Source organism: Bicyclus anynana, chromosome 19 (assembly GCF_947172395.1).
Source record: "Bicyclus anynana chromosome 19, ilBicAnyn1.1, whole genome shotgun sequence".
Classification (NCBI taxonomy): Eukaryota; Metazoa; Arthropoda; class Insecta; order Lepidoptera; family Nymphalidae; genus Bicyclus; species Bicyclus anynana.
The window spans coordinates 11,952,905-11,979,405 of record NC_069101.1 but is presented as its reverse complement, the minus strand read 5'-3'; the positions used below and the strand labels follow the sequence as shown (position 1 = coordinate 11,979,405).

At 37.1% G+C, this 26,501-nt stretch overlaps 2 protein-coding genes across 2 annotated transcripts; both read right to left on the bottom strand.

Annotated features, from left to right (window-relative positions):
• Positions 1-144: 144 nt before the first annotated feature.
• Positions 145-16,465, bottom strand: LOC112045548 (lysozyme). The gene is made up of 4 exons (XM_024081776.2): positions 16,306-16,465; positions 5,605-5,778; positions 3,264-3,337; positions 145-1,062 (listed from the first exon to the last, which is right to left on the bottom strand). Exons 1-4 carry the CDS (start codon positions 16,370-16,372, stop codon positions 913-915), a joined length of 465 nt encoding a protein of 154 aa, XP_023937544.2. The 5' UTR covers positions 16,373-16,465; the 3' UTR covers positions 145-912.
• Positions 16,466-19,011: 2,546 nt separating this feature from the next.
• Positions 19,012-24,486, bottom strand: LOC128199170 (uncharacterized). The gene is made up of 2 exons (XM_052887436.1): positions 24,333-24,486; positions 19,012-23,243 (listed from the first exon to the last, which is right to left on the bottom strand). Exons 1-2 carry the CDS (start codon positions 24,484-24,486, stop codon positions 20,314-20,316), a joined length of 3,084 nt encoding a protein of 1,027 aa, XP_052743396.1. The 3' UTR covers positions 19,012-20,313.
• Positions 24,487-26,501: the final 2,015 nt, after the last annotated feature.

The window sequence follows — 26,501 nt, the reverse complement described above, 5'->3', positions numbered from 1 at the left end:
CTGAAATTTGGAATGGAAATAGATTTCACTCTAGATTAACACATAGGCTTTTCACACAATTACTTTTCATCTGGTAAAAATTCATGGGTCCCTTGGGATTTGTGAATCGCAAGCGAAATCGCAGGCTAGTTAAAAATAAAAGTCTTTTTAGTTTTGTATATTTTTTTTATTAACTTAGATTATGATTTGTACTAACATAAGTACAGAATAGTATAGAAGATGATCTGTTTATTGTTTGTTTATTTAATTAATTAATTATTATTATTGAAGGAGGCGCTATTTGATTTGAGACTCTCCTCGTTCTCTATTTTTACAAATTATCATGTAGGTATATAAAAACTAGTAAATGACTATTTATTTTTATTAGTATCTAACCTAAAATTAACGCATTTTAAATTTTATTCGTTTTTTTTGGTTACCTCTAAAGATTTTATTCATATCTTCGCTAAAGTTCTTAAAAATCAAAGAAAAATATATGGCAGGTATTTTTTTTTAAATCGAAACATGGCTTTTTTAATTTTAAAAAATTAGGAATAAATCATTCAATAATTTTTTTTTTGATAATTTAAATAACACATAGCAGATTTCTTACGATGTTACATTAATTTTTGTGTTTTTCAAACTTTCGTGCCTATTTGGAAGTTGGAACCTTATTATTACTGTTTTCCTAGATACCTATTTTATTACGTATTATTTTTTCAAGTACATCAATTTTTACCTGTCACCTCACCACATTGATACACTGCAATAGACGTGACATCGCACTAAATTGCGCGTAGACAGAAACGCGACATTAAAGTGACATTTTGCTTTTATCCCAAGAGTAGTGTAAATGTTATGAGTTGCCAGTTAAAAATAATTTAGATACATAAAATTATTGTGTTCTATTTTTAAAATGCTCTGATGTTATTTTCAGCCTTGTTGAGCCTGTGCGACCGCGGCCACGCATTGGTTGAATACGTTCACGTACTGGAACGGTAAGTCAGCCGTGCAGCCGTATCCTCCCAGCTTGTGGATTGCCATGTAGTCGTAGCAGTTCACCACTCCGTCACCATTGCAGTCCTGCAAAAGAAAAATGTCAATTCATAATATTATTTACTCATATACACTTTTGGCATTCTAAAGTGGACTCAAACAGAATTGGATTCCCTGGTCTGTAAAGTCCGCAAACTGCTGACGTCATACCAGATGCATCACCCCCATTCATCTGTAATGAGAGACCTCCCACGTCTGGAGAACGTGGCTTCTTGAACGCCAAGGACCTCCATAATCGTGAGGTGTGCAATCTCAGAGATCATTTTCTCAAGATGAATGTGAGTATGTATCAGGATGTAGTTGCAGTGGACAGGGGACCCTGCTATCCCTACGCAAAGAGAACTGACGCAAGCCTATAGTAATTATTTTTTTGACGGCCTCCGTGGCGCAGTGGTATGCGCGGTGGATTTACAAGACGGAGGTCCTGGGTTCGATCCCCGGCTGGGCAGATTGAGAATTTCTTAATTTGTCCAGGTCTGGCTGGTGGGAGGCTTCGGCCGTGACTAGTTACCACCCTACCGGCAAAGACGTACCGCCAAGCGATTTAGCGTTCCGGTACGATGCCGTGTAGAAACCGAAAGGGGTGTGGATTTTCATCCTCCTCCTAACAAGTTAGCCCGCTTCCATCTTAGACTGCATCATCACTTACCATCAGGTGAGATTGTAGTCAAGGGCTAACTTGTAAAGAATAAAAAAAAAAAAAAAAATTATTATAATTGCATATGTATGGAAAACTGCCTCGATGAACGAGTGGCTAGGCCAAGTAGCTATGGAGCTGAAAAATACTGAGCATTTCTCTCTTTTAGAAGTTTCAGAATAAATTTTCATTCTTAAGTGGGGCGTGTTACTGGGGTGGGGTGATACATCCCTTTACCTCAGTTACTACAAAGCCGATGAACGGATCTAGATAAAATTATACAGGAAATAAAATCAGGAATAGCACAAAGGTTTATCCCGATTGTCCTGCAACACGAATGATTTCTATGTTGAAATTGTGACGCACTAGGTAATTAGGTATTTTGCCTAAACCGTATTTCACGACCTCATTTCTATACATTGCCATTTTTTTATGTACCTAATGGTAATGTTATTTTATCAAGGATTACTAAGGAAATATTAATTTGTTTTTATTTATGTGACATTTTGTTGCTCCGAGGATTCGCCTCGCAAACAAACTGGTTCTAGTGACCTCACGCTTGAATTATTTGATACTTGACAGTGATAGAGGATTATGCTAATCAGTCGGTTGAACTTAGTAGATATTGAATGTGAATTTTAGTCGAAAATCATCACATCATATTATATAACGTTAGGTATACTGGCTAACTTAATGTGTAGTGGTTGAATATTTTTATAGATTTAGAGAATTGATCGCATTAAACATCGAGTCCGCTCTGAATACGAGGCGTGTGGTGCAATTATCGAAATAAATCCCGCTGAATTAATAAAAGCAGTTCAATTAGTTGCAATGCCAGAGTAGACTCGAAATTTGGCGTATTATATCGGTACGTACTCGTAGTTTGAGATTTAGATTAAGATAGAAATCGATTAAATGAAGTTATATAAGCTAAAATACATTGGGTATATAAGCAAAGTATTTAGCAAATGATGGTGTTTATTGTTTTTGTTTAAGTTCATTTGAATATCTTTGTCATCGTTTTACGATTGTTATTGTTCATTGGCTGTCAAAGAAGAACTACAATGATCTCATTCCACACGAAGCGGTAACACTTATGCAAATTTTAATAAGTTGACTATTGTCTCTCTTATTATTCTATGTAAGATTAGACTATTGTATAATACTCTTCTGAGATTTTTTTTGTTATAGGTATGAATATGAATGCTTTGTCGATTACGGGTATCCCATTATAGGTATTACCAGATTTTTGAATAGAAATATACCTATCCTAAAGTGACATGTTTTTATTTGACTTGGCTTATTGTATTACCAATTTTCCGTTTCGGTCATTTCATGAAGCGTTATTTAAAGCAAAAAACAAATCCTTTGAAGCAACATTTTGCATTAGCAGTTCCGCAACATTAACTCTATTATCGATAAAACATCTAGGTACTATATAGTATGTGAAAAATTTCGTATCCGGTCTGAACATGAGGCTATGAGGGTATGGGTTAAAACTATTGCGCAATTTCGCGAGTTGCAACGTCAGAGCGGACTACAAGTTTGGCTTATATATTCTAGTATTAGTAAAAGTATTAGCTTTAAGTACCTGTCCGAATTTCCTCATGTATCCCTGGACAGTGTCGGCAGCACAGTGCGGGTCATTGGTGCAGCTTGAATATGCTGAAATAGAAAAATGTTTTTTGTAAATATAAATTACTAGCTGACGCCGCATCGTTTCACCCGCGTGTTACACGTTCCCGTAGGAATACATAGCCTATAGCCTGCCTCGATAAATGGGCTATGTAATACTGAAAGAATTTTTCAAATCGGAGCCTGTTCCTGAGAGTTCCTGAGATAAGCGCGTTCAAGTAAACAAACAAACAAAAATCAGTGGCAAAACCAGCCCTTAGCGATATCTACCCTCTTATCGAGGAGGGTAGATACCGCTCAGGTCTGGTTTTTTTGAGAACACTCAAGTATGGTACATTAATTATTGTTACCCAGGCGTTTAAATTTAACAAACTATTTGTTTTTCGTGACGTGACATAACACTGAAAATTTCACGACCATTCTGAAACAATATATGTATGAATGTGTTGAGATGCCACGTAAAATAAAAAAAAAACCTGTGTGTCGATCGACAGAAGTTATAACTTAAGCCTGCTGCCGTATACGTGAGGGAAAGGGAAGCTAGACAGAAAAAGAAACGCGTTATGTTGCGAAGCGGTTTACCCTCTTATACTAAGTTATCACTCCAAAAAAGTTCATTAACAGAATACAGGTATCAATTTTCGAGTTATCTGTATCAATAACTCTAGAACTCAGCTAGGAACCTCTCAAAAGCGGATTTCCTCAGACCCCCCCCCCCCCCCCCCCCGGATTTGTCAGCTTCAAAAGGCCATTTATGTCCGTTAAATAAACAAGTAGCCTAACATTTCTGATTCACCAGTAAGTAATGACGAATTCAAGACCTTGGATTGTATTCGTTCACGGCTAAAGTACTCGCTTTTCGTTATTATTGATTCCGGGAACTTAACCCTGATATTTAGGTTTTAAATGCGTCATTCACGGCTCGAGAGGTACAAACTTATCCTGCTAGCTAAAATTGACATGTCATAAACATGGCATATTTTATAGTACTGTCTCGTGACATTTAGAAGCGTGAGTTGGACAGGATCAGGATGTTGTAAATGTCACAAGTAAGGTGACCGTAGGTTTAGGTGTTCAATTGAATTTGCATATTAAACAATGGGTACAACTTTTTGTCAGGTGAATGAATCTGCCATATTGGATCAAGAGGCTGTGATAGCCAGACATACTCGTACATCTCTAAATGAAGTTGAAGAGGCTGAAAGTTTGCCAACCATAGGTCATTACGGTAGCCAATTATAGTTTAGACTGTGGTGGCTTTGAAAAACGAAAGATTAAATGTTTATTAGCTGAAACAACTAAGTTATGTTTTAGCATATAGTATACGATCAAATTGCACCGAAGGTAATGATTTTTTAATTTGTAGAAAAATCAATAATACTTAGAAAAAGTAAATTTTCGTCTAACAGGTATTGCGTTATTTTAATGGGCCTTGATGTCAGGCTATCGCCCTGTAGAGTATGTCGTAATATTTACGGGACAACCTGTACATAACAATACTTTAAAAACGAGTGTGCTTTAGACCACATGGCTGAAGTAAAACTTCTTTCAAAAATAAAAAACAAAGCACTACCTTCAACTTCCAAGCATAGCAACAGGTTCTTGCAGCGCACAAAAAGCATAGATTTAAAAGTCGGTACGGAGTGCATTATATCTCTATTACAAAAAGGGATTGTTTCGAAGTTCTCTAAGAACGCCATCTACTGGTACTTTAAAATAACAAACATTGTTACACTATGCCTGTAGATGGCAGTAAGAATCTTAAAAGCCACGCCCGAGTAGGTACACTTTTCGTAACGGGCGTTCGGGCGGTAAATCTAAAAAAATTGATCGTACTCAACTAAAATACTAAAGTAGTCTGTCTCTGTACGGCCTATAACCATTAACGCATTCACCAACTTGCTCTCAAGTCAACAGTCAAACGTACGTAAAAACGTTTTTAATTTGTGTATTATGGTTTATGTATTAGTGTGTAGTTGTTTGTATGTATGTATAATGTACATTATTACTACGTACACACCACCTACAGTTATCTTAATAAGTTCCTAAGCCTAAGGTTGCCTGGAAGAGATCGCTACTAAGCGATAAGACCGCCTTTTGTATTCTACTTTTCCTTATGTTACTGTTTTGCTTGTTTTCTTTTATTTATTGTGGTGTACAAATAAAGAGTACTAAATAAAATAAATCTGTCTGTCACTGTACGGCCTATAACGCATTCACCAACTTCCTCTCAAGTCAACAAACGTACGTAAAAAGGTTTTACTTAAAAAAATACGTTATAATAACGCGATACATACCGTCGGTGGAGTCAGGAGAAACTCCATTCAGCGTTGGTTTGCCGGCATCAGCCCAGTAAGCCCACGTGATTCTGAACAGGCCACAAGCGTTGCCGTCGCAGGTGGTACCAATCTTACAGCCCGACACCGCTTGGCAGATACATCCCAGACACACTTCTGTGACCGGTTTCAGGCCTGGAATCAATAAATTTAACATTAAGTGGCGTACTTGGAGAGGCCCAGTATCAATATAAGTTCATCATCATCATCATTATCAACCGATATTCGGCTCACTGCTGAGCTCAAATCTCCTCTCAGAATGAGAGGGGTTAGGCCAATAGTCCACCACGCTGGCCCATTGCATTGGCAGACTTCACACACGCAGAGAATTATGAAAGTTCTCTGGTATGCAGGTTTCCTCACGATGTTTTCCTTCATCGTTTGAGACACGTGATATTTAATTTCTTAAAATGCAAACAACTGCAAAGTTGAAGGTGCATGCCCCGGACCAGATTAGAACCCACACTCTCCGGAATCGGAGGCAGAGGTCAAGTGGGGTATCACGGCTCTAAAATAAGTTACGGGGCCCCAAATGAAGGGTAAAGTTTCTTCACAAAATAAACAAAAATGTTTCTTTAATATAAATATGACATGGATGTTTCCAACTTTTGGGCGCACGCTTAACCCGGAAAAAAAAGATAGAGTTTTTTACTTCTGTTATTTCTGAAGTGATAAGCACACAGTTTTTATGTGTTTTTTTTCGCGAAGCACCAGATTAAGTGAGATTGTGGATTACATCTTACTGATTTTTGCTTTCACACGTAAGGGGCCTGTAGTCCGGGGACCCCGTATCAATGATACGGCGGTGGCTACGCCCCTGCAATAAGTTTCAAGTAAAAGGGGTAGAGACCTCACCTGTTTCATAGTTTAGAGATTGGTGAGCCATATTATAAAATAGGCTTAAATTTCAAATAGTGATGACGAATGCCTTATTTCTGTTACGATACAGCATTGTTGTGTTCCGGTATAACAGGTATAACAGTCTATTTAATTACAGCGTACATTAGCCTTATAGACTCCGCGCCACGAAAGAAGTCCAGCAGCTAAAACCTGAACTAAAAATGTCAATAAGACCGAAATTACCAAATGACAATGAGCGCTATTTTAAGAAGATTCGTGTCTACGGGACTTGTTTCATAGATGATACTTGTTTCGTGGCGAAGTATAGTTGAAATCCGTATTAGAAACGACCTTCACCCATCTGTTTATTGGATGATAAGTACCAATATTAACTATTATTAATGATAGTTTGGCCAGGAGTTTATGAATCAACCTACTCGCATTTCACCTCTCTAATACGGACTATTAGGTCGGTAGGTATATGCAGGGCACGGTTTTGTGGTAAGTAGATACATGTAAACCTAGCATAGTTTTCCACTTAACCTAAAATGGAAGTACACGAAAAACAAGCAACATCAAAATCATGTTAAATACAACCAATAGAACAAAACAACACTAATAACAATGTCAATATAAAATATCGTCAAAAATTACGTGATTCGATTTATGTAAATCCTCCAGTAGAAGCTGACATTCGTAATATATGGGGAGGTCAAGGTACGTCTTACCTTGGCCAGTTGTGTTTCAAGATGTGTCTATATACTATAAACGATGAAACAAAAGACTTGGGGAGCCAAACCGCAAATTTGGATACCGGTTTTTTTTCTATTAATCAAAGAAAACCATTGTATCAGCTATATTGTTGACATTGCCGGTTTGGCGACGAAGAAGATTTATAGATTTTTTTTTATAAATTAAAGCCGCAACACGCTAATTGCATTGTATAATTTTATTGCATTGTTATGTGAAGGTCTGACATAGAATCTTGGACTCTGCACATCGGTCGAACTTCATTACAAAAAGTTTTCACTAGTACTTATTGGTATAGGAGCCGAAGAACGTATTTTGGGATTTACTTGAGCACAGCAGATGAACTAGAAGAATACCTTGCATGTTGTTGAGTATTTTCACAAATTATGTGACCTTTATACAAATTCCGCATATTTAGGGCAGCTCGTCATAATTATTTAAAATTATCTATCTATCATCAGAAATACTCATCTCAAGAATACGTAAAATGGGTTACCTGATTACTAGTATCTTTTGGAAACTTCAATCATTAATATAGGATTGAGTAGTTTAGGCGTTATGGTGGAACATACGTGCATACATTCATATAAAAATTGCCAAACTTATTACACTCCCTTTTGGCTTCGACGTTTTGGTTTTGAGCGTGACATAAAGGAGGGTTGTATGTAATCACAAAAGGTCTTCTTTTGCTGACGTCTGCACGTCGGCATCTTAATTGTGGATCTAATAAACTTTGCATTTAGGTTAAATTATAACTTAGTCTTGTTTCCCTGCGTAGGAGTTACTAAGATCCGGTTAGTCATACGTAACTCATATTGGCATTGTTCTGGGCGTTGTGTTAGCTGTCAGATCGGTATCTGACGAATGACCTTTTATTACAACTTAATTATGTGGGTGATCTGTAGGGTAGAATAAAATTATGTTACGTGGAAATGGAACGTTATTATGAACAGGAAGTGACGTCAGCTGCGTAATTTATCCGACTAAAAAAGGAGGTTCTTAGTTTTCAGTATAATAACTTAGATCAACACGTAATTATGCTGTTGTTAGATTATTTAACAAATGTAATGGATTTTAATCAATAAGCTACAAAGTTACTGCTGAGTTATTTATGCCGCGATAGCCTACGCGATTATCCTCTATGCCGCACGAAGAAATCGCTTACCTATACTATTAAGTTTCGAAGAGAGTGAGGTCTTTCCTTTCATAACTTTTGAACCCCGCTTCACCCCCTTCCATTTAGGTATATATTCACGACAATAAGTAGTGTTCCAAGGTTCTACAACTCATCATTATCATTAGCAACCCATATGCGGCTCACTACTGAGCTCGAGTCTCCTCTCAGAATGAGAGGGGTTAGGCCAATAGTCCACCACGCTGGCCCAATGCGGCTTGGCAGACTTCACACAGACGCACAGAATTGAGAAAATTCTCTGGTATGCAGGTGTCCTCACGATGTTTTTCCTTCATTGTTTGAGATACGTGTTATTTATTTTCTTAAAATACACATAACTAAAAAGTTGGAGGTGCGGTTTAATGTATTTATAACTAGTTAAATACTAAGTTTCATAAGTTCAAAGATTTTGCCAATACTTATTTTCGCATTCAAAGTATGAATTATGTATTCTGTGGTATTAGGAATATTAGAATAGATGGAACTCGGGATTTTTACAATTTGCGCTAGGAAAACCTTCGTAAGGAGAGAACACAAGATAACATAGCAAATTATTTCTAGCAGTGTAAGCTGTTCGTAAGTAGAAAATTACAATAGTAGCCTCGCTAATTATTTCTTGCAGAGTAAGCTAAGAATTTTCTCGGCATTTCCTACCTATTATAAATCCTTTGGCATAAACATATCAGTTCTGTGAGATCATAACGAGAATGGCAGGTGGACTGACGACATCAAGCGAGTCGCAAGGATTCGCTGGATGTAAGCGGCTCAGTATCGTGATGTTTGGAAGTCCCTACAAAAGACCTATGTCCTGCAGAGGACGTCGATCGGCTGATATGATGATGATAATGATGATGATGATGAGGGAGAACAACACGAGCGGAGAAGGGGAGTGTTAGTTAACTGTCAAGGATGACCTTAACCCTACACCGGTCACAAGTCCGGGGATTTATCTGCTCGGGGTATTCTTTCAGCCACGCGATGGACCCGGCACCCGCACGGTGAATCCATAGATTTACTTATTTTTTATTCTTTATTTTTTTATTTACAAGTTAGCCCTTGACTACAATCTCACCAGATGGTACTCGTAAGTGGTGATGCAATCTAAGATGGAAGCGGGCAACTTGTTAGAAGTAGGATGAAATCCACACCCATTAGGTACTGTTCCCACACGATATCGTACCGGAACGCTAAATCGCTTAAAATTAGCATCCTTAGAACTCCGTGTAAAACTCATTTGTAATATCTAAATGCCGGAAAGCCTTACTGAGCCGAAATTGTCCATGACTTATTATCTATGACTCACCATAATGATGTATATGCACAACAGTCGCAAAAACAAATGGGCTTTCCGCTACCGCTATATATTTTTTAAATAGTTACACAGTTTAAGTTCTTACACTTTGCACATGTTTACCTGACAGATAATACAATTAGATTGACAAAGTTTCAGCCTTTATAAAATGGGGTAGATCTGGCAATACAGGTTCGCAGTCCAGTATCTATCTCGTACCTGCGTCGTCTATTTATATTATAATGCGTGGGCAATATTCTTGATGTTGTCAGACAACATTGTAATTTGCAGACTAGTCATAAAACCTGACTATAGCCATAAAATATAGCATTTAATATTCAAGAGACTGAATAAATGTTAGAAATTAGGGATCCTTTTCAAACTCAAGTTAGCTTATGCACTCATTACTTTTTTTATATAATACTAGCTGACGCTGCTCGGTTTCACCCGCGTGGTTCCCTTTCCCGTAGGAGTACATAATATATAGCCTTCCTCGATAAATAGGCTATCTAACACTGAAAGGATTCAAATCGGACGATTAGTTCCTGAGATTAGCGTGTTCAAGCAAATTAAACAAACGAACAAACTCTTCAGCTTTATAATGTTAGTAGGTATATATTTGAATATTAAGAAATATCTAATTGAGTACCCGACCATTGATTTAATTTTTTTTTTATATTTATCCAATTTAATAAGTTTTACAATAATAAATTGAATTAATTATTTAAAAAAATATTAATTGGTATTAAATGGCATCTAATTATATTATATGCTTTTAGCATATTATGGGAAAGAGATTACTAGAAAAAAAAATAATATAAAAGTATAATTCTCGCCTAATTTCCGAATGGACAACCTATAGGCGGTACCTATTAAACGAAATTGGAACTCAGACATTAATAAAACGAGCGCCTGATAGTTAATTAAAAAAATAGATATATATGTTATATCTTTGCTAAGTTTATATTCCTTTATACCGTTAGTAGGTACCTTACGGTTGTTCCGAGACGATTACCATGTTAATACGTCCGCTGGATCCGCGTGCCAATCAATCCGGTTTAAAGAAGACATCTGTCCAATACTAATAAATACATATTCATAGACTTAAGTCATAGACTTAAGAGTCGGTACAGAGTAGTTAATATAAATAAAAGGACAAGATCCCAGAGTCGTGTAGCCAGTTATTAAAAAAATAAAGTAAATAAATTCGAAATTCAAAATCTGTTTATTCAAGTTGACCAACAAGTGAAACTTTTGTAACCATAATGTAGGATTATTTATTTATTAAAAAAAATTGGTAGGTTTACTTGCTTGCAATCACACTAATATTTTATAGGCGAAAGTTTGTGTGTAAGTGTGGATGTTTGTTCCGCCTTTGCGCTGCGGCTACTGAAGCGATTTGGCTGAAATTTATAAATTACTATCTCACCTGATGGTAAGTGATGATGCAATCTAAGATGGAAGCGGGCTAACATGTTAGGAGGAGGATGAAAATTTCGGTTTCTACACGACGTCGTACTGGAACGCTAAATCACTTGGCGGTACGTCTTTGTCGGTATTTACAGAGTGCGCGCAAGAAAAATCTACTCGTGACTGGTGGCTCTTGATGCCAGTTTTACCGCGATCTTTTTTACCAGCCTAGAGATAGATAGAGATAGACGACAAGTTGGCGACATTTGTTTAGTTCTTGATTTTGACCACACGCAAACTTATCGTGTGCGCGTAAACTTATCGCACTCTACTTTCTAAGCTGCTTGTCTATTGGAAAACATACAATAGGTACCTATTTGACCTTACATCATTCGACATGCAACCCAGACCGATACAAGTATATGAATAAACTTGCTTGCATAATACGATTGACACCACACTGACACTTTTCGCTGACCCATGGTCATCCGAATGACCTATTACGACACAGTCTGTCAACTGTCGCGTCGTATTGACAAACCACCACGGCTATTCTCTAACGATGTTTTGTATAACTCGCAAGGGCGAGTTTCGAATTCACCGCTATCTTTCTCATTCTATAGTGTCGTGTAAAACAGAGAGAGATAGAGATAAATTCGAAACTCGCGAGTTATAAAAATATACAGAATAGCCTAGCAGTGATGGACCGAAAGCCTTCGAAAACGGCTTGGCAGCCGTTAAAATTGATCGTGTGTTGGTCGCGATGTGTATGATGTCATGCACAGCTGAAGGCGTGTGAGCTTACTTGATTGTCGGTGGCTGACATAAGAATAATACGGATTTTTTTTATATTTTCATTAATTCTTCTAGTCGGTAGACCTTTTAGGCAACCCTTTTGTTATAGACCCTTAAAATACTCTTGCGGTGGTTTTAGAACGGTTGCCAAGAAGTGACTGACAATTTGGGAAAATTCTTTTTCATATTATGCTAAGGAAAGTATAAAAAAATACCTTGTATTTGGACGGTTGAAGGTCTAAACCCTTGAAATCTGCAACCTTCATTATAAGTAAGATGCTGCGAGTAAGTAGAGTAGTTAACCCGGGCATTTTCCATAAACGACGAGACATTTAGCTTGAATCATCATGAGTACCTCAGAATATGTTGATAATTATAGTAAGTGGGTATACAAACTTGTTATTGTTATGCAGGAATTCAGGAAATTGCATTTTTTTTCAGAGGAAGCATTGTTATTCATGTAACAAACATTTTTCAAGAGGTTATTATTTTTTTCAAACGTTCATCACGATTGTTTTTATTTTGTAATTAGATTGTTAGATAATTGGGTACTTGTTAATTAGCCGTGTTTCATAACAAATTAATATGAATAGCCATTCACGATAGTTTAAATTCTTAAATACTTGGTAGTTCTTTGTAAATTGTTCATATTGGGCTAACTTTTCAACTATGTAATCTCCGAGTTGACCTCTTTACTCGACTACGATGTCATCAACTTAGTTACTCGACTGCCGAAGAAAAGTTAAGTTTTTTTGTTTTCGCTAGAAACATTGGAGAGCTAGAGAGCCTTAAATTTGTTCTATAGCGGTGTTTTTCGAAGGGTTGCAAAGCCACTACAATCAAAGCTTCATAATTTACTATTTTTTTTTAATATTCTTTACAAGTTAGTCCTTGACTACAATCTCGTCTACCACGAAGGCCCAATGCGGATTGGCAGACTTGAAATTCAGGTATAAAGGTTTCCTGACGACGTTCTTCCTTCAGCGTTTGAGACACAAATGCACACTACTGAAAAGTTGGAGGTGCATGCCCCGGACCGGATTTGAGCCCAAACCCTCCGGAATCGGAGGCAGAAGTCATATCCTGGTTAAGAGCCGCGATAGACTTGACTAATATCTATTTGACACTAATTTGTAGGAAGAAACCAACATGTTATTTAATAATTGCCTACCCATTAATGAAATAGGGTATCACTTAGACAATGCACTATGTAACAGAGAATAATACAATAATTGATTGATCAATTAAACTACATTAGTCCGTCATGGATCGATTTATTTTTCATTATAATCTCATTTACCTCATTCTCGAAGTCAATACTTGGAAATCGATGAAATTTACGAGTTTGTTCCTGGAAGATTTGTTTAATCATCTTGTTTAGATTGCTCAATTATTTATATATTATGGAGGTTATTTATGTATTATTTAGACCTTCTCAACGATATTTTATTCCAATTGGCCACATTTGATCGCCTCAGTTTCGACGCGCTAGTGACATATCTATTAATACGGCATTTGACTGTGTGCATCATGAAACATTGGTAAGGCAACTACATTAGCACGGAATCACTGATAAATCCCTAAACTTGCTGAGTTCATATTTGATGAATAGAATTCAGAAAGTAGAGATCAATGGAAATCAGTCTACCGGGTCTGTTGTAAAAATGGGGGTTCCTCAAGGATCTATTCTAGGACCATTTCTTTTTCTCATTTATATTAACGACCTTCCATAAGTTGACAAGGATAAACATGATATAGTTTTGTTTGCAGATGACACATCACTTATGTGTTAAAATTAATAGAGGAGAAATAAATTACGACGATGTAAACAACTCTCTCATGAAAGTGGTACATTGGTTTGCAAACAAAATGCATAAAATTTACATTTTCACAGCATTAAGTCTAAAGGTATTTTACTGAGGGGTAATGCTGTTGATATTTATAGTATTCTAGCGGACGCCCGCGGCTTTGTCTGCGTGAAACTCGATGTAAATTTTCAACTACTCCTACCTTAATATGTGTTGTTATGACTTACGAGTAGCTAACTATACTATATACATATAAATATTATATATATAAATAGGCACATACTAGTTTAATATCAATACGATATTAGATAAGAGGTCGTTGGGTTAAAACTGAAGTTTTTAAGATTACGCTGTACTTAATGGAAAAGATGAGTTATTCCTACCTTTTTAACCATCGACGCAAAAAGAGAGGTGGTACGAGTATAAGTTTGACGTGGTGACGCACCATAACTCCCGAACGGATGAAGCGATTTCAATTTAGTTTTTTTTTGTATGAAAGGTGTTTTGGATGTGCGTGAGTGTTCTTAGACATGTTGGATGAAAATCGGTTGAGCGGTTTAAAAGTTGTGGGGGTTGAAATTGGGGAAGAATAACCGAATGTCTGCAAATATACTCGAGTGGGGTCTAAAATGAAAGCGCACTGAAAGAGATGTGATCGAGAGTGTAATTAATAATTTCATGACATTCGGGGTTTTTCAAAAAAATATTTTTTTTAATAAATTAATGGCCATAAATAAACAAGCATATGGATGGTAGGCGGAAAAGCCTATAAGCAGAGCAACTTCGGTGGGTGTGCAAGGCTCACGTCCGACAAAGTGCCATCCTATGTCCCTTTATTTAAGGCGCAGGAGTTCCTCATGTGTGTATTTATTAACATGTAATTTGTAATTAATGGCCAGTTGGATTTTTAGGTGCACAATATTTAATAACCCAACTTTTTTTTATTCTCTACAAGTTAATCCTTGGTAATTGATGATTCAATCTAAGATGGGTGCGGGCTAACATTTGTTAGGATGAGGATGAAAATCCACACCCCTTTCGGTTTCTACACGACATCGTACCGGAACGCTAAACCGCTTGGCGGTATTTGCCGGTAGGGTGGTAACTGGCCTCCGCCGAAGCCTCCTATAAGCCAGACCTGGACCAATTAAGAAAACCTCAATCTGGTCGAACCCAGAACCTCCGTCTTGTAAATCCAACGCGCATGCCACTGCGCCACTGAGGTAGTCAAAATTCCTTATCTTCTACGTTTGGAACTCTCGTAACTTTAAATTTAAGTTTTCAACTTTATAATAACAACAACCTGACGTTTCAAAAGTACTTACCTACTTGTAAACTAAACCCACTTGAAATAAATTAATTTTGAATATATTTAGAAGGAGAAATCGAATGTTTGACTGAGTTGTTTAAATAAACTTGAAAATTAAAAATGGAATCACGAATCAACAAAAACAAAAACAACTTACCAGGTACCGGGTAGTGAAAATTCCTCCCACTCGCAAATGTCACTAACCGATCCGGTATAGCATGAAGAGAAATAAAAAATAAATGTTATCTATGTTTTTAATTTGCATTGAATTGTTTTTTTTTCATGATAGCGAGCTTCGATTGTGATCTCATATGATCCGCACCCTGGCACCAAAGTTCATTGATCCATCCAGTTACTATGACATTTGTTGTTAAAGTGTTTTCAGATAGCATGGGTACGGTGACAGTCGCCTGTATGACGTTCATAATACGTAGATACTATTATTATAAACTTTCAAGAGTAAAACGAGCTGTCATCCGCACCATCCTACATGAAACGAACTGTAGTAAACCGACTGTGGTCAAAACAGATAAAACACTAATAGCGCTTTCAGGTGAGGTTGTAGTTAAGGGCTAACTCGTAAACAATAAAAAAAAATATCATCTACCTATAATAACTGCTGAACAATGGTTATTTTGATAAACGGATTTCGATTGCATATGTCTTCCGTAAACATAGAGTTACAGGGGGAAATAATAATTTTTTTTTCTTTGTATACTTTGTAATAATTGAGTTATCGCTAAAAGCGTTACCTTCTTCTGCTCCTATAGCTGCTGTGTCAAAGTTTTCCACGAAATAAAGCCTAAAGCAAAGTCTCATTTAGTCGATTTGCAACACAGTATTGAGCATAGATCATAGATCTTCAGTGGTCGCCCCATTCCACTCTATGATTAAGCTCCTTGGACTTTCGTCAGTCAGGTTCTCTTGTAATGGTGCTTTGGATCACCAATTTTGGGTCCTTGGTTCGAATCAGTGGCGTAGGGTGTCTTAGAGGGGCCCTGTATCATAATTAGTTGGGGGGCTCAATAGACGAGTTTTTTATGTTTTTTATCTTCTCGGGACGTACCACCATTAAGAATATTGTAGATTGCTTTTTACATATTTTTGCGTAGTGGCCCCTGTAGGATCCTGTAATCCTGGATTCGAACCAGGGGCGTAGCTACCCCTGCTGTGAAATATTGAGATTTTCTTTCTTCTAAAATATTCTCAATGAAAATTCTTAATGTGTTTTGGTCGTTAAAAAAAATAAGAAAGAATAGAACTCAAAAAATATAGATAAACTTACTAATGTCAGCAAAACAAACTCCAACCAGCAACATCACCGCACTTAACTTAATCACAGCTGAAACCATGGTGACAGACTAACAATTTGCAATAAAAATATATATTAATATACGTAGAGTGCGCTCGCGCATCCGAAGCCGACTGACATTGGTCGTGGCCTTAAACTCTCTTATATATGTAAGCTGGATGACCGCTTTGACTCACTGAATTCCGTAGAAAATATTAAATTCTATTTTTGGGTATGTTTGACGACAACCAAGACTGTCGCCAACCCTTTGTCTAGGGTAGTTGACATCATTAGCGACATATTTAAACAGCCCACTAGGGTCTTCCCTCTAAACAGGGTGCTGGGGAGTATTTCCCTTAACTCTGGAGTTCTTTAACGAAAATTAATTAAAAATGTTCAAAGACCATGTGTTTTAAAATTAATACTTTCGGAGTAAATAATATTTCTTATGTAAATAGATCTTAAAATGTGTCTTTCATACGCATCCTTATAATTATGACATAGTCAAACTTTGACTATTAAAATACAGAGATAGATATAGGCGTGTGTTACATGGATAGTCGGAATTATTTGAATTACTTTGTATAAAAAAATGAAAAGTTTTTATTCTGTAGTTAAAAAAAAAATTAGTTATGCGGTACTGGTCCTACTCGTATAAGTATTTCCCATATCTTCAAGGTCAACACCTTGAAGATATGGGAAATACTACCGAGTACCCTGTATAGGAGAGGGGATATAGCTTAGCTTGTCAATGTTAGGCTCTTTTACGAGCACTTTCAGATGCTAATAATAGGGACCGACTACTTAATTTCTTGCTATCCTATGTACGCGAATGCACATTTCGGACAAAGAATTGTTAGTGAAAATTTTTTAGAAGAAAGAATATTATGGAGGATGAGAAAATACAACATCGTACCGGAACGCTAAATCGCTTGGCGGTACGTCTTTGTTGGTAGGGTGGTAACTAGCCACGGCTGAAGCCTACCACCAGCCAATATTTAGAAACATAATAAATAACTTAAACTATTTACGTTTAGGAGGTGTATGATTAAAAAAATGGTAGGTACAACAATGCATATTTAACGGCTTAATCCGGGAAAATCATGTCGGGTTTTCTCGGAAGTTGGTCTTGAATTATAATTTCGATATCTATCTACCTTGAAATTATTAATAATTGATTTGTCTAATGTTACGAACAGCCTTATATATACTAGACTAGCGATCGCCCACGACTTCGTTTGCGACATTTTTTTTTAAATATAAGGGCACGCAACGGAAGCTCTTAAAAGGTTTGTTTTTCTTGATTTTCCACTATTTTTCTTTGCTGTTTCGCTCCTATACCGTGATGCTTTACTTTCCCCGACAAATGGACTATACAATACATTTTTTCTTTTTAATTTTAACTTGTAGATAGTTCATGAGATTAGAGCGTTTATTAGCAAACAAACCTTTCGGCTTTATAATATTTAGTTATAGATGCATGCTAGATACTAGAATCGATATTATGAATTTATGATCACATATGATCGTGATATTATTTTAAGGACAAAATCGTGATTGCAAGATTGACATCAATACTCTATCTCTGTTTGTACCTGCCTACTGAATTATTGTAGATTTCAGGTAATAAGAGCATTGAGTTTACTACCCGACTACCGCAAATAATACAGACTAGCTGACGCCGCGCGGTTTCACCCGCGTGGTTCCCGTTCCCGTAGGAATACGGGGAAAATATATAGCCTATAGCCTTCCTCGATAAATAGGCTATTAACACTGAACGAATTTTTCTAATCGGACCAGTAGTTCCTGAGATTAGCGCGTACAATCAATCAAACAAACAAACAAACTCTTCAGCTTTATAATATTAGTATAGATATAATACCTAGCATAAACTTATGTTCTAAAGAGGTAAGATTTGATTTTTTATTTACTTGTTTGTTATGATTTAATTCAATAACTACTTGACTTGAATAGAGTGTCTTATGTAACTTGCTTTTAATGTACCTTCATACAGGATGTGCCAATTAGCTAAGTGACTTTATGGTTCTCTAAACCTACGAAAGTACTACAAAAATTTAAAATGTTTGCATTATTATTAAAAACCTCCTGAGATCGTTCTTTTTATTTGACACTTACTATAACTATCTAAAGCTTATCTATAGATATAAATAAAAAGGAAAACCCTAGTACATTGATATTCGTGAGTTTATTACTCACGACAGAATGACGGAGGCGGATGTGTTTGGGGGTACGTATAGGTAAAATGAATGTGTAGATGAAAGAGCCCGATGAAATGATTCGTCATTTTATATTTATTTATTTATTTATTTGTAACGCCAACAATGACAGCAGAAAACATTATATATAAGTGAGTTACAAAATTCTTGAACTACTGCAGCCATCTTTTACAGGCATTCACAACACTGCAGAGTCCGGTTAAAAACTTAAAAGTAAAAGATTAACTTACAATCTAAAATAATTTACCAAAAATTTACAATAATAAAAAAAAATATTAAAATGTCAAAATCAAGAAGGTTTACAATATTAATTAAAATGTCAAAATCAAATAATTGAGTTTAAGAAAGGGATGTCATTAATTAATACATAAGCTAAAGTTAAAAATTTAAAATGAATGTCACTTCAAGTTAAAAAAAATGTATATATATTGTATAGAACGAGATGGCCAAATAAAATCCGGTATCTTGAACTTAACTTTATTGGTGGTAATTACATATAAGTAACAAACAGAGACGCGTCTAATCGTGCCCAGTTAATAGGCCAGAATCAATCTATCAATTTATGACTTGCAAAAAATGCCAATAACCCCTGTCCAGAGACTTTACGCTGACGTGCAACTGCGTGATTGCTCCATTATTTAAAACAGGCGTTTCGGTCGTAGACATGCCCCCGGGCGTTGATGTCTTGACATTCAACCAACTCAAACAGTATCACTGATGGGCAGTGGGCAGATTCTGCTGAAGGATCGCTTTATGACTCCAGTGGATGTCTTCACATCTGCAACTCTTGCGACATTATCCTTCCCAGGGTACAGTGCTACTATTCGACCCAGTTTCCACTTCAGCGGAGGTAAATGATCTTCCTTTAAAAGAACCAATGAGTTGATTTGCATTGGCTGAGTCGGAACTTGCCATTTAGTACGGATTTGCAGCTCCGACACGTACTCTTTGGTCCAACGAGCCCAAAAATGCTGCCGAAGTTGCTCGATTCGATGATAGCGACTGAGATGATTCGTTTTGATCTCTTGGTAATCTTTGACTGGAAGTCCAGTGAGGGGTCGTCCAATTAAAAAGTGTCCAGGAGTTAATGCCGTGAAATCATCAGGATCCGACGAAAGTGGAGTGAGTGGCCGAGAATTTAATATCGCTTCAATTTGGGTTAAAACAGTATACAACTCGTCAAAGGTCAAGTTACAATTTCCTAGCACTCTATATAAATGAAACTTAACAGATTTCACTCCCGCCTCCCATATACCACCAAAATGAGGCGAATAAGCAGGAATAAAATGGAAATCAATTCCTTCATTTGCGAAATCGTTAGATAAGGAGCTAGAGTTATCTTGTAAGAATCGTGCTAGATCATTGTACGCTCCAATAAGTGACTTTCCATTATCTGAGGACAGATGGCGCGGTTTTCCGCGGCGCGAGATGAACTTTTTGATGGTTGATATGTAACTGTTGCTGGTTAAGTCACTTACTAATTCTAAATGAATGGCTTTAGTAGTGAGACATATAAAAATCGCAATATACACCTTTACGATACGACATCCACGTCCCTGACGACTAGCTGACGAAATTGGGCCCGCGTAGTCAATGCCGACGGATTCAAAGGGGAAACCCCCGGGCGTGAGGCGCTGCTGCGGTAGATTGCCCATAATAGGAGCCACAACCTTTCCCTTCATTCGAGTGCATTTAATGCAGCGGCGATAAATTGCCTTTGCTAAATTTCGACCACCGATAGGCCAATAGACTTCCCTAATTGAGGCTAACAATAGTTGAGGCCCGGCATGAGCTTCGTATGTTCATGTTCAAATAATAATTTTGTAAATCGATGTGTGGACTGTAATATTAAAGGATACTTTTTATCATACGAAAATTCAGAATTTCCTAAACGACCTCCGACCCTAAGCAAATTGTTTTCATCTAAAAATGCGTTGAATTTAATTAATGCACTCTTTTTAGGTAAAGATTTCTTTTGTATTAACGTCTCATATTCAGGAAACGATTCCCTTTGAACCATGCTAACAATTACGCGCAATGACTTACTCAATTCGGTGTCGGTTAGGAAGTCGGTTTTTGAACGCCTACCCTTACATGCTTCAATAAATCGTAGCATATAGGCTACGGTACGCTTGAGCCTATTAAATTTAGAAAAGCGGTCAAAATTTATGAGTTTAATGATATCTGAAGAAGTATCAGATTTTGCTAAACATGATATTTCCGTACGCGTTTCAGGTAGCGATTCGGAATTTAGTACTGTGGAAGGCCACCGGGCTTCCGGTTCCTTCAAAAAGCTTGGGCCTGACCACCACATATCAAGAGATTCGAGAGCGCCAACGCTTACTCCGCGTGATACATAATCCGCTGGGTTATCCTCGGAGGAAACGTGTCGCCACGTACATTTACTGGTTCTATCCAAGATGTCACCAACACGATTGCGAACAAATGTGTTTAATTTACACGGTAACATCTTCAACCAGCCTAATACGATTGTGGAATCAGTCCAGATTACAGTCCGTGTAGCCTGAATTCTTAACGAATTAGTAACCTTTTCATATAGTTTGGCAGCGACCTGAGCACCACATAATTCAAGCCTAGGAATAGTGGTGGCTTTAATGGGCGCTACCCTACTCTTAGCGCATAATAAGCGAACTAAAACCTTTCCGTGACTATCTACGCAACGGACGTAAAAACAGGCACCATATGCTTGTTCGGAAGCGTCAGAGAAAATATGAAATTCTAATTGCACGAAAGATTGTATTAACACGCAGCGCGGTACGCGTAAATTATTTAAAACATTTAAGTTTTTACTGATATCCAACCAATTTTTATGGACTGTCGAAGGTAAAGAATCATCCCACGACAAATTCTGTAACCATAAACTTTGTAATAACATTTTAAATTTAATAATAACCGGGGAGGCTAGTCCTAACGGATCGAATATCTGGGAAACTACAGAAAGAATTTCGCGTTTGGAGTTTCCTTCAAACTTCGATGCACTAATCGGAAAATAAAGCTGATCCGATTCCGGATACCAACCTAAACCTAAGGTTTTACTTGGTTCAATACCTCCTATATTCAGATTATGCGAGGACTTAGTGAACTCTGATACTAATTGTGGATCATTAGATTTCCACTTTCTAAGTGGTAACTGAGCTGAAGCGAGTGTGGCTGAGACTTTATTACGTATTTCAAGCACGGTGCTTAGGTCGTCTCCGCCTGTCAGTAAGTCATCGACATAAAAATCGTGCAGGATGACCTCAGCAATCCGTTTGTCATCGCATTCAAGTCCTAACTGCTTAAGACATCTAGTAGCGAGAAAGGGTGCGCTAGCAGTACCGTACGTTACGGTATTAAGTTCAAACGCCTTAATCGGTTCGGCAGGATCATCGCGCCAAATAATTCGCTGTAAATGCCTATCACTAGGATGCACAAGTATCTGACGGTACATCTTTTCTACGTCAGCTATAATGATGTATTTGTGCTGCCTAAATCTCAATAGAATGGATAACAGATCATCCTGTACCATTGGACCCACCATTTGAATACTGTTAAAAGTTGCATTGTTAGTTTTGCTTGAAAAGCTTGCATTAAATACCACCCTCCATTTAGATCCACGTAAAATGCCATGATGCGGTATAAAGTTAGCATTGCATTCCGATACTAACTCACATTCAGACATATGCCCTAGTGACTGATATTCTGACATAAATTCGCGGTACATCTTACAAAGTTTCGGTTCTTTAAGAAGTTTACGTTCCAGAGAAATAAAACACTGCTTAGCTCGAAATAAAGTATCGCTTAAAACAGTAGAATCATGTTTTAACGGTATTCTTACCTGAAAGCGACCATCCGATAAGCGCGAGGTATATTTTGTAAAGTGTTCCTCACATAACTTCTGCTCTGATGAGAGAATAGAACGGTTATTTAAATTACTTACTTCTTCTAAAGTCCAAAAACGAGCTAGTTGATTTTGAATATTATCATTCGACATATCACTAGTCGAGTCGGTGTTTACAAAATTACACCGAATGGGGTTAGATACCGATAACGGTAATAACTTCATTGGGCCAGATACTATCCAACCTAGCTTAGTCTCACAAAGTGTAGGTTGATCCCTACCTAAATTAATTCTTTGCGATCCTAGAATGTCCCAAAAAACATCAGCACCTATGATCATGTCGACTGACGACGGCGAATGAAAATGAGGATCCGCTAAACAAACGTCAGTAGGTATATTAAGACTTGACACGTCGAGAGGCCGACAAGGTACATTATCTGTTAAAGACGGCAAAATGAAACAGTTTAAATTAATTGAAAATTGTTCATTTAATGACTTCATGTGTAGGTGACACATTTTATTTATTCGCGATGTGACATTATTTATACCTAGCACACGTCGATCGATGTGATCGTAAGGCAAATTTAACAAACGAAACATTTTGTCTGATAACAAACATGATGTGCTACCGGAATCCAAAACAGCGCGACCGATATGTTCGCGATTGTTCGAATCGTACAATTTAACTAGCGCAGTCGATAGTAAAACGTCTCCGCGGCGTCTAGCTCCTACTTGACTCGCGGAAGACACGCTCGCCGATAATGTTAAATTGTTAATTGGATTGCCGGCGGACGGAGTCGCGCTGATGATACTACTGTCAACGCGCTCAGCAGGCACAGCAGGTTTCAGTTTGTCTGCAACACAGACCAAAAAGGAATGTCTCCGTTTACAAAATTTGCAACCTGGCTTTTTGCACCGATTGGCAAAGTGAGAGCGACTAAGACAAACAAAACAGACCTTTAATGTAGGTAATAGTTGCAAACGCGCTTCGTTACTTAAAGCTAAAAATTGAGAGCAACTACTTAGTTTGTGATCGCCACTGCACTTTGGACACGAATCTGACGAATCTGTGGATTTACTATTAACTATAAGATTACTATTAATATTATTACCACCATTATTCGTGGAAACAAATGTTTTTAATTTGGGTTGTTTAGATGGTTGTTGCGTATGACGCGAAAATTCAATTGTCTCAAGTACATTTATACGTAACTTCATAAAGTCAAAAAAATGTCGTAACTCAATTTTGTGTTCCTGATCCAAACGACCTTTGTACTCTTCCCATTCACGGTACGTTTTAATGTCTAATTTAATAGTGACCATGTGAATGAGAAGAGTATCCCATTGTTGGACAGGCTCACCTAATGAACCAAGAGCACGAAGGTTTTTATTCAAATGGTCCAATATATTTTTTAAGGTTGCCGCGGACTCCCGTGTGACCGGGTCGATGTTAAAGAGAGCCGAAACATGATTTTGTATTAACAATCGTTTATTGTCGAACCGGTCACACAAGAGGTTCCAAGCTACTTGATAGTTATTAGATGTACACTCCATGGACTGAATGACCACAGCAGCGGACCCCTCTAACGACGTACGCAGGTAGTGAAATTTGTTCACTTCGTCTATAGACTCGTTATTGTGGATGAGGCTAGTAAAGGTGTCGCGAAACTCGAGCCAACTATTATATGTACCACTAAACGTAGGTAGCTGTATAGTAGGTAACTTAACTGGCGGTCTGTTACCAGTCCGTAGACTGCATTCACTCGGAAGCGGCACTTGTGACCTCTTATAATTAGAATAAATGTCTTGTGCTTTGCTGAGTACACTATAATAACGAGATTCAAACTCGTCTCTTTCAAGTAATTGCGAATCCATGTTGTCCGCAATACACTCTAATCGAGTTTGAGTCTCATCAAATTGGGCGTACAATAATTCCAGCTTACCGATTCTCAATTCCAACTCATTCGCTTCCTTGGACGACAACTGTGTTGTTTTATTTTCAACTAACTGCACAAACCCGGAGAATATGGTAATTCTACCTTTAAAGCTACTTCTCTTTTTAGTTAACTCAGCAAATTCCTTATTATTTTCAGTCATTTTGGAAGACGGTGAGTGATAAACCTATCAGGTATTTAGTTTCTGTAAACACAAAAAAAACATTAAAAATACCTAATACAAAACCTATGTTGCAATACTTATCAAATTACAGCAGGTACACAATACGAATTAAATCTACTGCACTAAGTACTTATACTACTTTACTATTCAAACAAAAAAGTACAAATAATTTATACTACTTTACTATTCAAACTACTTTTATTACTTGTAATATGATTCTATAACAACATAAGAAACAATAAGACATATAATTTGAATACTATAAAACACTTAATAATTCGCTAACAACCTAATAAAATGTTAGAACAAAGAATACAACCAGTTCAAATTCCAAGTACGCACGGGCACATCTCACTCCACTATGTATTTTCTTTATTCCATATCCTTCTGGATGCAAACAAATATATCCGTCCGAAGCTGACCATGTATAGAACGAGATGGCCAAATAAAATCCGGTATCTTGAACTTAACTTTATTGGTGGTAATTACATATAAGTAACAAACAGAGACGCGTCTAATCGTGCCCAGTTAATAGGCCAGAATCAATCTATCAATTTATGACTTGCAAAAAATGCCAATAACCCCTGTCCAGAGACTTTACGCTGACGTGCAACTGCGTGATTGCTCCATTATTTAAAACAGGCGTTTCGGTCGTAGACATATATAAAAATAAACAATAATACAATTAATTAATAAAAATAACAATAATAATAATATTAACAGAAATGATGTCAATTTCCTTTTAAAACTAAACAAGGTGTCCTGAAAGATATCAATATCATGGCGGGTCAGACTGTTGTATCCGTTAATAAACCGATTTATTGGAGAATTCCTGCCTATATTAAAATACACATCGGTCGTAGATCGTTAGATGGGCCTCAAAGCGTCGCGGAATTGTCATTGGTTTCGCACATTGAGTACGTCGTCACTCGTTACACATTTCTCTTTATTCATGTTGTGGCTTCTGTTTTTACACTTCCAAAATCAACACGAAGGCATATATAAGAAATTAAAATAAAATAAAACAGTAAATATTTTAAGTTCATGTCTACTCACAGCATGCGCTTGTTACGTACTAAGATAAGATGTGCGTGCACGTCTTTGGGTAATTCTTTAGTATGGAGAGGCACATCTAACGATTTATATCAATGAAAATACCTACATAAACTACCTACTAAATTACATAGACTGCCAAAATCATGAGACGAATATCTTAGCAATCCATGGATTCACCGTGCGGGTGCCAGGTCCAACGCGTGGTAGAGAAAAAAACTCCGAGCAAAGTCCAGGACTTGTGACAGCTGGATGTAGGGTTAAGGAATTCCTTGACAATCGATTAAAACTCCCCTCCTCCGCTCGTGTTGTTCTCCCTGCCTAGCCAAATTTGGTAAGATCCTATTAGAGCAGCTTCCTATTGACTTGGCCGTAGTCGAGAAAAAAAACGGATCAATCCATTTGAGTTAGTGTTTAGTGACTAGTGATAGCGTAGTGTTAAGTGCTACATGGAAGATCACGTGTACAAAGTGACCTAAAGACGTAATAGTTAGTGAAAGACTAAGATTAAGTTTTGGACATTATCTTAGTATAATAGTAATATATTATAAGTTTAGGTTAAAGTAAAATTACTAATTAGTCACATAAGTAAGCTAGATCGTAATTTTATGAAGTATCAAATTGATACTTTACAAGAGAGAAAAGAAAACTTAACACTATTTTAGTGTGTGATATCACGACCATTTAGGCAAGACAAAAACCAAAATTAGTTTATGCATCAAAACACCACTGTCTTGTCATGCTTGACAGAACTTTGAAAAAGGTTCCAGCTCAACATTGTGCTGATTTTGTGCTGCATTGTACCAAGCAAATATTGGGCATACAGCGCTGATTTATACCAAGCCGATTCACGGGAACCAGGTGACACCACGGTAATGCGTAGCCATCTCGGTTTGAGTCCGGCCCCGTACCATGTTGAGATAAATCATTTACAAAGTGAG

Excerpts from the sequence above, each read along its gene's own strand:
- LOC128199170 (XM_052887436.1), bottom strand. The coding sequence starts at position 24,486 with ATGACTGAAAATAATAAGGAATTTGCTGAGTTAACTAAAAAGAGAAGT. Across the intron at positions 23,244-24,332 it reads TGAGTTGGAATTGAGAATCG|ACAAACTGAAACCTGCTGTG; the intron begins GTAAGCTGGAAT and ends TCTGTGTTGCAG.
- LOC112045548 (XM_024081776.2), bottom strand. The coding sequence starts at position 16,372 with ATGGTTTCAGCTGTGATTAAGTTAAGTGCGGTGATGTTGCTGGTTGGA. Across the intron at positions 5,779-16,305 it reads AGTTTGTTTTGCTGACATTA|GCCTGAAACCGGTCACAGAA; the intron begins GTAAGTTTATCT and ends TATTGATTCCAG. Across the intron at positions 3,338-5,604 it reads TTCTCCTGACTCCACCGACG|CATATTCAAGCTGCACCAAT; the intron begins GTATGTATCGCG and ends TTTCTATTTCAG.